The 12,389-nt window shown below is 47.5% G+C and overlaps 1 protein-coding gene across 34 annotated transcripts in view; it reads right to left on the reverse strand.

Moving 5' to 3' along the window:
- The window catches only part of MSI2 (musashi RNA binding protein 2), a 260,659-nt gene that overhangs the window by 35,608 nt on the left and 212,662 nt on the right, over nt 1-12,389 (reverse strand). For 30 of the 34 annotated variants that reach the window (XR_003925470.2, XR_003925469.2, XR_003925468.2 and 27 more), the window contains one exon: nt 9,468-9,542. Coding sequence is in view for 30 of the 34 variants with exons in the window: in XM_030028680.2 (XP_029884540.1) it covers nt 9,468-9,542 (75 nt within the window). In the remaining 4 variants the exon portion in view is untranslated. Of the gene's footprint in view, nt 1-4,165; nt 5,774-7,320; nt 7,616-9,079; nt 9,143-9,467; nt 9,543-12,389 lie in introns of those variants that run through there. The other 4 variants (XM_030028705.1, XM_030028702.1, XM_041126455.1 and 1 more) reach the window with 3 other exon arrangements.

Consider the following 12,389-nt stretch of genomic DNA (forward strand, 5'->3'; position numbering starts at 1 on the left):
CCCTAATTTAGTAACTGGTGAAACACAAGAGAATTACGAGCTTCAAGTGAATGCAGCTGATGTGGATGAAAGAGAATCTTGACCAACTCACTTCCTAAAAGCAAGTAATTCTGTTTAATACTAAGTTGATCACTCCGATGATAGCATTTCTCATTTTAAAGCCCAAAGCCAAACATTTACTATCGATTTTTAATAAACAAGGTAAGTATAAATGAAACTATCACTGCAGGGGAATACCTGTGAATTCACTGCACCCAAGCTGTCACGCAGCACAGAAACTCTGAATTTCAGTCACCTGCTGCTGAATGAACAAGGGCAGGTTAGATGGAACCACATTAAGGCATATATTTAAAGTTCAGCAAAGTGGCACTGATTTGCTTCAAGCCTCATTTCAGTTGCTTCGATGGTATAGGAAATGAGCTATTTGGTTAAACCACTTGCTTAAATTTTTATGAATGATCTAAACTATCTGGATAAGTATTATTAAAAGACAGATCCTTGATGATGAACAAAGGCATAAAAAGAACTCATGTCTGGAGGCTGAAGCTGGAAAAATTCAACGCAGACAAGAGGCAACTATGTAAAAGGGAAGATAATTAATCAGAGGACAAGGTTATCAGAGGGTAGGAAATTCTTCACAACCTACGTGTGTTGAAGTCGTGAGTGAATGCCCGTCTCAGAGAGACACCGCAGCTCACCAAGCGCAACAGCCATCGCTGGCAGAGACGGAGAAGTTCCCGCTGCCTCGCTGGAGGAACTGCCACTGGGTATTTCATAATCCACGTTATAAAACAAGTCAGAGGAGAGGATTGTGATGCTGAGCCCAGAAACCTTCAGGGCATCACTGCAGCGACTACATATTACCGCTTCTGGGCAAAGGAGGACTTGGAAGCTACTTGATTATCAGCTTGAAATCCTACTACCAACTGTGATTGAAAAACAGTCGCATTTTAATGTTTTTGTGCTTTAAGGAGACTAATCTCTTCAAGTTCTTTGCAGCCCCCAGCTCCCAATTTTTAACAGCTTTATAGTTGAAAAATTGTATCTACAGAGGCATAAGCGGGCTAGCTGTTGTGCTCCGGCTAACTCAGACACGTACAATTCCTGACAGCAGAACTGGCATTACCAGACCACGTTCTTCTTTCTATAGGGTTATCCATGTTTTCTTCCATACATGTGTGTTTGCGTTATGCCTCTTTACTCTTGTGAATAATTATTCTCATTACACTTCCCAGCTGCTGCAGCTGTGGCCTGCTCGCAGCAGAACCGATCGCTCAGGAGCTCTGTTGCTGCAGTATCGCCCCGAAACGCAAAGAGCTCCTGAGAGACCGGTAGCTTTGGGGTTTTTTTTCCTTTTCTTTCCTCCCTGTCCCTTTATGATCGCTCATTTTCAGGGCAATGACCCTGAAGTTTTAAAGCCCATCTCAAACTCCACGCATGGATCAGTGAGCAGTTGAGAATAGGACAATCGGCATTTAAATTCAATGTTCAAGATGTTCTTACTGCTCAAGCAGTTATTCAAGGTATCAGTAGGGAAAAACCTAATGAAGGATGTGGGCAGTTTTGGTCCTTAGCCAGACATGCTGTTTGGGGAAACCTTAAGAGCAGCCTCACCTGCACAGAGGTGACGGGGCAGGAAAAGGGGGACAGGCAGCATTTTTAACGGCTACGCTCTGCTGCCATTGAAATTGGTGGAAGCTGCTCAGATCAACAGCTTATCTCTTGAAAAGCTCACCTGAAATTTAATATCCAGGAGATTATTTTAAGGGGTGCGGGAAACGGGAGGTGAAAAAGGAATTTTATGCCATTCTTTGCAACATTAAAAAAATGCAACTCTTCTCAGAAAAAATGTGCCCAAGAGGCAAAGGTGCTTAAGCTCTGCTTGGACTCAGGCGACAGCTCTAGATACCATTTTTTCCTGCATCAAAACAAAAGCTACTGTCATCTAAGCAGAACTTGAAGGAGTACCTTCTGGCTGGAAATTTATGGGCTTTGCTATATTAATTTCTCAGTTTGCTGTCTGCAGTTCCAGCTGCTCCTCACTCCAGGGATGCACCTGCAATGTGAAGGGTCCCTCTTCAGCCTGCCCTCTGCCAGCAAAAGAAACCCAAAATCTTAATTTTAAGACAGGTCCAGTCTATAGTCTTTGTTTTCAGTGATGGAGGCTGAAACGGAGATGTTTGAAGAGTGGTAATTAAGGTGGTTCTAGCAGATTTCAAATGCACTTTGTAAACCATTTTATGCCATGCAGATGCAGTAATGTGTTTTAGGTGAAAAAAAGCATGCAGCGCAGGGATGATTAGAGCAGATTTTAAGCAGTTAAGAAAGGGTTAGACAAAGGAGTGAAAAACATTTCCAGCTTCGTTCCGCATCTCTTACTGTTACAAGGCTTAACTAACTGAATAGACAATTTAAAATATGTTTTGTATTTCTTCACCCTATTTTGCAGCTGCCAGCAATTTCTCCTTCTTTCTTAATGTTAAGTTTGATCATTAAAGTATCATGACCAGACAAACTTTGCTCCCATTACTAAATGTTACACAAGTCTTAGACTTGTGTAACAGTGCTTTAAAGAGTGTTTTACAGAATTGACTCTTATTAATACTAACTTTATTACTCCCTGCTGGTAAAGAAGCCATGTGTAGGCAGCATCTCCACTTTAAAATCGCTTTACATCACCAGAGTAGATAGCTGGGGGCTCGTGTACATGGGAATATGACTCGGGGTCGTTGAAGCACCATGCACGTCATGTTGGGAGCCAGACCTTGGCTGATCTCAGTTGGCAGAATTACAGCTAAGTCCTCTGTGGGGATCTGGCTTACGCTCCTTCTGGTGAGCTGAACGTACCATCTCCCAGACCTTGCCAGAAGGCACTCAACACGGTAAAAAGCTGCACCTCCTGAGTATGGCCATCGCTTTGTACCACCACACCTTGCTACAGACAAAATGGTCAGCTCTGCAGTACGTTGAAGCTACAAACACATTCTTTTCCTCCTGTTCCCACTGAGCTCCCCTGAAGAAGTTATTAACCAGGAGTGAGACCTGCAAGAGCAACGTAACTTGCAGCTTCCTAATATCTCTGGGTGTCCTAAATAACAAATGCAGGAACTTCCCTTACCTCGCCTCCTTCTCTCACACTATGAAGAAGAAGCCTTAAGCATGTCATTATTATAATAATTACCCTTGTCTTTGGTACCAGCTCCTCTTCCTCACCCAGAAAATAACTGTTAGACCTACTAGGCAAGCATCACAAATAACTTTTACACAAGAATACTTTCCTGCCCAGCACCGATGGCTGACAAGTGAACAGTTTGTGACTGGTATCAGGAAAGAAACTAAATTAAGCTCTATAGATTAACAGACAGTTGGTTTCAATGCTCTCATAATAATGAAAAACATCAGTTTAGACTTTGAACTGATCTTGCGTTGCATTTTCACAGCACCAGGCACTGCAGGAGCGTGACCCAAGGCTGGGCTTGGCGGACTGTGGAGTACCATTATTAATAAGCAAGTGTATTTCCCCGAGCTCTGAAAAGTTTGTGAAAATATTTGTTTTTCCCACCTCTCCCCATATACAAAGGTTTTAATAAGCTTTAACAAACATACAAGCAAACAAGCCCTTAATTAAAAAAAAATAAATTAAATATCTGAGCTGAGGGTTTCTAAGTAACTTTGACAATCCCCAAACATCCAGGTAAAGATGGAATAAAGTATAACTGAGATAAAAACAGTGATGGCAACCTCCCCGCCCTGCAGGCACGGCCAGCGGTACCCGTCCCACCGCGGGGTCTGCACCAAGAACACCGGCTGCCATCCCAGCCAGGGACCTCCTCACAGCGACAAGAGTTACCTGATTTGCCTTTCCATTTCCAAACAGCAGAAACAGATTCCTGCACGTTAGTGCTGGAGAGTTCGCAACCAGGCTTTCTAATACGCTTATGGGTTTGATGCTTAAACCCACCTCGGTCGCTGGCACGGACTGCACTGACCACAGTGGTGGAAGATCAGACTGCTGGGAATACTGCAATTTTAACACGGAGTCACTCCTCTCTCCCCAATTACAAGTGCATTGTTGTCTTTTCTGGTTTTAATTTTTGCTGTAAACACACCTCGTATGTAACCGTTCATCTCCAGATTCTTCAAACACTGGGTCACACACTTTGAGTGATGGTTGTTTTATTCTTTTATTAAATTGTCATTGGTACTGGTTATTTGGTGCGTCCAAACCGAAATATTAAAACTGCAAGCTAAGAGAGCAGCAACACAGCATATCCGTTGTAAACAATTTATTATTATTTTCTACCTCAGTTACTTACAGGAAAAAAGTCATAAAAAAGAAAAAAAGAAAAGCACAGATGGACTATTTACAAAAAATGAGAAAATTCACAATAGCTGAAATGTTTGCAAATCATGCACACTAAGACAAGTTCACAAAAGCAAAGCAATTCATAGCAAAAAAACCCAAACAAAATAATAAGAAGCCATACAGATTAAAAAAAGCTATTGCCTGCAGAAAAGTAAAAAGAAAACTAACCAATTATTACATCAAGCATCTTTAATGAAATGAACAGCATAGCCGTGTATTGTAGAGCCTTTGACACTGACATTTTAAACAAGTGGATTAACAAACATTAAAATGCATTACAGTTCTACTGTAAGCATGCAATTTACTTCTCACAAACTTATAAAATGGGCAGAAACACTTCAAGAAAAACAGAATTTAAATACGATGTGCGTTTTCTACCCAGAAGTCCAGAATCTGGTCTTGTTAAAAATAAAGCCAATGGATGGAGGCATTATCACATAGGCTCGCAGCTCTTCTGCGATTTGGGTGGAGATTAAGAGGCGCGATAAGCTAGCAGGGGAAAGCTCGAACCTCTTGCCAAAATTTAAGTAATTTGCCCATGATTTGCAAGCAAAGTCTGGAAGCAGAAGCGGCTGCGCGGAGTACGCGAGAGCATCGCCGGCTGCGAGACGAGGGGGCGGCGAGCGGCTGGGAGCTGGGGCAGGGACTGCTGCGGGGGGTGCAGAGCTGCCTCAGCCCTTCGTTAGGCGGCTGCTGGCCACGGCCCTCGCGTGACCAGGGCAGCCCTAGGAAGAGCCACCAACCCAACGCGAACGGAACGGGAGAAAACACGCGTGGGTCTGCTACGCCCGCAGCCGCCAGCGCCACAGGGTCACACGTGCGGACGCAGGGCACTCGTTTGGAATAATTAAATAATAAACCCCGCGTTGCTAATGATCCTAGCGACAAGAGATGCTAGTCTCGCTCCACCCTAATTATGATTTGTGCTACTGATGAACGACTCTATGTTAAAAAGCGCCAATATCTCTCTTTGGGGCTGCTTGTGAGACCCAATCATCATTTTTGCTTCCTTGATAAAATTATTTCTAAAAAGTTTGTGAGAAGTCATGCCTTCATAACGCCCCTAACCCCAATCCTTGTGAGTTACATTCCAAGTGGGCATTAAAAACTCATAACAAAGCAGAGGAAAAAAAAAATAAAAAAAATAAAAAAATAAAAAGCAAACTCAAAGCAGTGAGGATATGGAGCCTTTAAAAAAATAAAAATAAAATAAAAAGTCCAGTCAATCAAACCAGCCAGTAAGAGCAGCAATTTTTCAGTGGACATTGATATTAAACATGGACCACCCAGGCTTTTTCTGTCTCTCTCTCTCTCTCTCATTAGCACTGTAGTAAACCCCGATTAATTTGTTATGCATCTTTAAGAACTAGTTGATAAAAATTATGTCTTGTGAAATCGGCAAATAGTCTGCAAAGTGAAATAAGAACAGAAATTAATAGATTAAACTGAAAAGATAAGTCCCAGAAATTAAAAAAAAAAAAAAAAAAAAAAAGAAGACACAGAAAGGGAGTGATTGCAATAAAAAAAAAAAAAAAAAGGCTACGTACTGAATTATAAAGGCCTAGAGGAAAAAAATAACGTGATGGGAGAAGATAGAGCAGTTGCCAAAGTGATTGCATGTGTCTCGCCTGTGGAGCAAGGGGCCGTCCCCGTGCCGATAGGGAACAGCGGAGGATGCGGGAGAGGGCCCGTCCAGGGGACCCTGCCAGCAGCTCCGGCAGCCGGCGCGCCCCAGTACAGAAATGGAAATGCAAACAGGTGAATCGTGACATTTGTAGCCTCGTTTCACTTGGACAACAGTAAATACCAACAGGACAGTTCAATTCAGACGGGCATTCAATTTTTTTTTTTTTTTTTTTTTTATTAAAGAAGTAAATAGCATAACCGGAGGAGGAACCGGAATAACGCCCGCTGGCAGGTGACGAGGCACCGCAGCGCAGAGCCCTGCGGGATGGTGACTGCTAACAGCACGGCTCTGCAATGACACCCGCCGGGACGCCCTGCCAGGCTGGTTTACTGCAGCGCAGGCACCAGTGCAGGAGAACAGGTTTCACGACACAACTGTACTGTAGTAAAAAGCACTGCCAGGTCCCCTCTATAACGAGCCATAGGAATACAGCTGTATCTTTGTACGTATTGTATTTCTGTGTACACTTATACATACACATCGGTGCGGTTGCAACACCACCGCTGTTCAGGTATCGCAGAGCCGGGAGGCAGACGAAGCTCTCAGGCACGCTGCCTGGGATGCTCCTGCAGCAACGGCCAAGTATTTTTCTTTTCAAATCGTGACCCTGAGCATTTGGGCATTGACAACTTATTAAAAAAGCAGATTTCAGATTTCTCTCCATCAGGTTCGCACGTGCTCCTATCTCACGCTCCAAGCCACCGTTGTGCCACGGGCCCCACGGGCACTTCTGCAAGCGTCAAAACACGGGAAGGGAAGGGCTGGGGGGCTTGGGCTCTTTCGAGGAGGAGGACTGCGTGCTGGAACCATTCGTCCCCTGGCACTAAAGGTCTTTCCCCGCGGCAGGTCGGTCAGGCTGCCTACTCGATTCCTTCCCAGGGGTGTCTGGAGGAGGAGCGAGCCCTGCGCCGCCGGACACGGCTCCCTCCAGCAGAGATGGGCGAAAGGAGAGCAGGGAGAGCCGCGTAGGCAGCCGAGACACGGCAGGACGCAACCCTGCGAGGGGCACTTACTTCCACCGCTGTTCCCGTGGCAGGAGCGAGCAGCGGACGCTGGCACATCCCCGTCCTCGAATCCTGACCCGCTTCCAAAAGGCTCTCTCGTACCCTGAGCTGTGCTCCCGTGGTACAGGGTGCTCTGCCCCCAACACTCCTCCTTCCAAATGCCCGACTCCAGGAACAGGGACACCCCGTCCTGCCCACGGGCATCAAACCCCTCGCACCGTGCCTGCCGGCAGGGAGGGCTCCCGCGCCCCGCGCCGCTCTGACGGGTCGTGTTTCTAGAGACCGGAGTCCAAGTCATCTGAGAAAAACCGCCTACCAACTCTATTAACGGTGCTGATTGCTCTTAAGGAATAAATCGTCTGAGCGGGAGTGGAGCAAACAACACGGGCAGAGCTTTAGGGCAGGGAAATCCAAGCAAGGCAATGGAGGACTCTGAGCATCTCCCCTTCGCTGCCCTGCTCCCAAAGGCACAACCGGTGCCCGCAGTCAGGTTCACCTGCTTTTCGGTGGTGACAATCCACTTGGATTTTCTTCTGCGTATTCAATCTCTGCAAGAGACTGAAAATAACTAGCAAATAACTGGAAGGCCCATTTTGAAAAACCAGGCCCTTAATAAAAATATATATAATGAGGGCTAGTGTCAAACGGCACCTCTGCTGTGAGCTGGCAGACATGTTCATTTTAGACATGTTTATAATTAGAGTCATCTAAGCTCTGCCGATTTTCATCATTTAACTTATCAAAGGCGTCTCTCATTTAGATGTCTTCGTACGAATCAGCTGGTACAAGGAATCGTGAGGACCTGGGAGGAAAGTGTGAGACAACATGCAAACGCCTTCTAAAGCCTCCTCCTTCTATTCAACTAACGGCTGCAACCCTGCCAGCCTGGACCTCTGCCCACCGGCTCCAGCAGCCTTGTCACCACCAGCAGCCCCGTCCCCCACCGCTGCCGACCCTCCCTGCCCGGCACGCTGCCCCAGCAGCTCCGCCGTCAGCCCTGACACCCTCGCTGTTTCGGACCCGGCTCCGTTTGGGAGGGTGTAGCGCGGGTGGGAAAGAGGCAGATGAGCTGTAAGTACAGCCCTAGCATTTGTGAATTGAAATTGAAAAAGAACGCCTAACAGCACCGTCTCCCTTGGTGTTATTAGTCCTGCAAAAACCGGCTGCACAGAAACTACCGTCCCAAGGACATTGTTCGTCTTACGGATGCTAATAATACGTATGCTTCCAATGCAATGTTTCATCCTAATGACCTAGAGCCGAACACAAGGCTGCATCTTCGCCCCAGTGTGCCGCAGGTAGAGCCGAGCATCCCTCCACACCCTCACCCGCCCTGAAGGACCTTCTTTCTGTCTGGTCCCCCTCCCCGCGGAGCTGCTGCCCCTTCCGCGCCCGCCGTCGCTCGCTACCGGGGGGGTTCGCCCTCTTTCTCAATTACCCTGAGCGGAGCTCGGCTCCCACCCCTCCATTTCTGAGCCGCTGAGCGGCAGCGGGCGGTGGGACCGCTCGTCCGTGACCCCCGCGACAAGCGCACTCATGAATTTAACGCCCGGCACACCGGGGTCTCCTCGCCGCGGTGGCCGGGTGGGCTTCAGCTGTTAGTAAGCCATAAACACAGCAGTGTCGCTTCGCTTGTTAGTGCTGCCCTGGAAAGCCCGGGGCGAAAGGAAAGGAACCTCGCTGTCCTGGGTGGTTTCAGCCCCACCTGCGGGACGTGCTGGAACGGGAAAGGGCTTTCCGTGATCGCCGCTGTGTCCCGCAGCCAGCCCGCGGCACGGCACGGCGCGGTGCAGCCAGCCCGTGGCACGGCACGGCGCGGTGCGGCCGCCCCGACCCGGTCCCGCCGCAGCAGCGGTTGGCTGCCCCGCCAAGCAAAGGGGGGGAACCAAACCGAAGCCGAACCGAACCATCAACGCACGGCTAGAAACTATTTCTGTGAAGGACACCGGAGCTATCGATAAAGAACACAGGAAGGTTGGACTTCTCATTCCAAGACTGCACTTGTAATGAATAAACACTTACCGCAGGATAGTATGGGAACGTGTGTGCGAGTCTCTGTGTGAGTGTGCGTGTCGGTGTATATCTCTATAATATATATGAAAGGAAAAACCCATCAAAGGGAGGGTAATAGCTCTTAAATGATCTCTGTTGCTTCATGTTTTAATTTAAGAAGTTTGTTTTCAAATAACCAGTACCAATTTACACGTTAGTAAAAATGTATTTAAAATATGTAGATATAAATATCTGTTTTAAAATAGTAAAAAGATTTGTTGTTGTGTGAGATGCTCCCTGCAGACTTGCCTGTCTCAGCTTGCAGCTATGGATTTAAAAAAAAGGAAAAAAAAAAAAAAAAAAAAAAGAAGGAAAGAGGGGGGGGGGGAAAGTAAATCTGCAAATGAAATGTACGTACCTGGGAACTGATAGCTGTAACTTGGGGCAAATCCAGGATATCCTCGGCCATACGTTGCAACAAAATTCGGGTAACCTTGATCACAGAAATGTTAAAAAAAAAAAAAGAGAGAGAGAGAGAGAGAGAAAGAGAAGTTTGAAGATTAATAAAGGTTTTTTGTTTTTAAATAGAATGCAAAATTACATGGAGGATGGGTGAAACTTGATTTTACAGAAGGTATTAAAAAAACCAAGATTTATTCCGCTCATGCAAAACTGCAGAAAGGTTTCATTATTATCTTGAATAGAAACATCTAGAGCCGGCCGGCTTTCCTGCTCACTTCCCTGCCTGGCTTTGTGCATAAGACCTGTCACTCAGGTAATTAACATGCACTTTGGTATCTGAAGTCCAAGGACTGTGCATACTTGTTAGCTGGAAGAGTAAATGCCAAATGCTAAGGCTAAACACATAACACAGGTTTGCTCTGACATTTGGAGAGCTTACAATGAATGTACTTTGCTTCAGAGCTATTGACAGTTGGAGATTAAGGTAGTAGTAATTCTTTATCCCGGGAGTGTGAAGGACAACAGTTAACACATCAAAGAGTTAGAGGCAGCAACAGCAATGAGCCAGAGAGTCAAAGAGCTTTTAATTTTTCAGGAAAGTAAGACCCAGCTCTAAGAGCCACTTCCTAAAGCAATTTCTGAGATAGGCGCAGAAACGCATCCAACCTCAGGCAGCGTTTGAAATTTTATTATGAGAAAAATACCACTCGAGATCATTTTGTTAAAAAAGGTGCTTAAGTAAATACATTAAGTGGCAACTCTGCCCGCTCTAACACAGCGGCCGGGAGCGCAAGGTAGTGTCGGCAAGAGGGCAGAGGGTGCGGGGGGTCCACCCGCGGGCGTTTGATGGACGGAGGTACCACCGCTCGGCGGTCAGCCCCGCGGGTGCTCGGCCAAGGGTTTCACCGCGTTACACGGGGCACGCCTCGCCAGCATCGCCGGCGGTTAGCGCTGACAACCGGGCCAGGGCAGAGGGGTTTCACTCTCCAGGCAGCAGAAGGTTTGCGTACGTGCTGGAGGTCACACCAGTCCCTAAACGCGCGTGGGCTGGCAGCAGCCGAGGGGTCACGCACTGTGACACCCCCCTGTGTTTTAACTTTCCAGCCCTTACGCAAAACAGCTGTCCTCCCTGGTCCCACCGCGGCTCTTTGCTACGACTGATGCCATGAGCCATCCTGTACACTAAGGAGATTTCCTAAAACCGTAACCTCGCTTCCGATGCTCAGCATTTCCTTGCTCGGTTTTCCTAAAAACAGAACTACCCTTTGCAATTCCAGTGCAACAAATGCTGTGTAACGTTCCCGCTGACTGTCAGCATCAGCCCAGACTCCTCCAGCCTCCAGGAAAGACCTCTCCAGACCAAGAAACCATCACGAAAAGTTTGCTCTCACTCCATCTGAAGTCAGTGGAAATCTTGGCAGTGATGACGGCAGCAGCTGGGCTGGACCCTGAGAACACGTTTAGCAGCTGAATGGTTCTTCTGGGGGTCTCCTATCTCTGCTTTTATTTATTCTTTAATGTACTCATACATCGTACAGCTCTTTTTCTGCCGCAGCAAGTCCCTCCACTTCTGATTAGATTTATATATACATATAACGTACTATTAATCATAATCTACAACTGGAAGATAAAAATGCTTGGATGAATTTTGATTATGGGATTAAGCAGTGCCAGGGGAAAGCAGCCCTGCGATCCCCGGACAGCACGTTGCGGCTTTCAGCGATGTGTACATACCGCTTAGCCCTTGCGTGTTTATTTCACAGCTCAACAGCTGGATTCCTTTAGAAATTAATCACCTCTGTCATTAAATCAGATCTTTCAGAGTTAAGCTTTACAAACCTCTTTTCCTTTTTTTTTAGAACAACAATATTGATAAATGGATTGTTTGCTAAGTAAGTAGCGCCATTAACACCACTGCGAGCTCCACCATGAAAAATCGTTCTGCAGCGTCCGACCGCAGCCCCTCTCCTTGCCAAGTGGAAAAAATTAAGTTTCATTCTGATTCGAGCGACTCCGGAGCAGATCCGTCAGCTCGCAACTGTTGGGGCCACGGGGGACCGACGTGCCGGGCAGCGCCTGAGGTCTGCCCTGGGGAGCGGGGGCTGCAGGCGAGGTCCCCGCGGCCCCGGCCGAACCGGCACGGTGGTGGGTGGCAGCTGCCCGCGTGCCCGCGGTGTTTTTGGAGCTGGCAGCGCAGCGCAGGATGCCATCTCTTCCGCTGGCCTGCCCTGGGATGCTCTGCGGGGCCGGGGATGCTCCTGCCCCGGTGCATTCGCCTCCAAACCCGGGGCAGCGTGCGGCACCGCAGCAGCCCCGCTCTCCTTGGGCAAACCCGGAGCTGCCTGGGGGGCTCTCGCCTGCATCGCCAGTGCTCAACGCTCTCTAGGTCAGGCAGATGAAATCATAAATTTATAATACAGCATTACTTCAATTTTCCTCTTCATTTACTGCTGCAGTGCCCAGCTCTGCTCTAACGAGTCAAAGCCCGATCCACGCAGGGGAAATTGCCTGGCTGAATATCAATAGCGCATTAACACCATGCCCATGTGGATGCTTCATCAAGCCAAATTATGGCCATGCTGACCTACCCACCATTTCCATTAGATGCCATTCTCATCCTGCATTGGGCACCGAACAGTTTATTTGCTTCAGTAGTCTTGGGAATGATCAATCTCTCTAATTATCCTTTGTTGCTAAACCAAAAATCCAAGTTTTGCCTGGATTACCTCTTCCGAAGCGAGACCCTCCTGGCCATGGAAGCAGAACTCCAACCAACAACCAACACCGCTTTCACACCACCGCTTCCATCCAGCTCCTGTCTCTGACATCAACGGCAGCAGGTCCGACGCACCCACCGTGCAGGCTGGGTGAACTCCCA

The sequence above is a fragment of the Aquila chrysaetos genome, chromosome 10 (genome assembly GCF_900496995.4).
Source record: "Aquila chrysaetos chrysaetos chromosome 10, bAquChr1.4, whole genome shotgun sequence".
NCBI classification, from domain to species: domain Eukaryota; kingdom Metazoa; phylum Chordata; class Aves; order Accipitriformes; family Accipitridae; genus Aquila; species Aquila chrysaetos.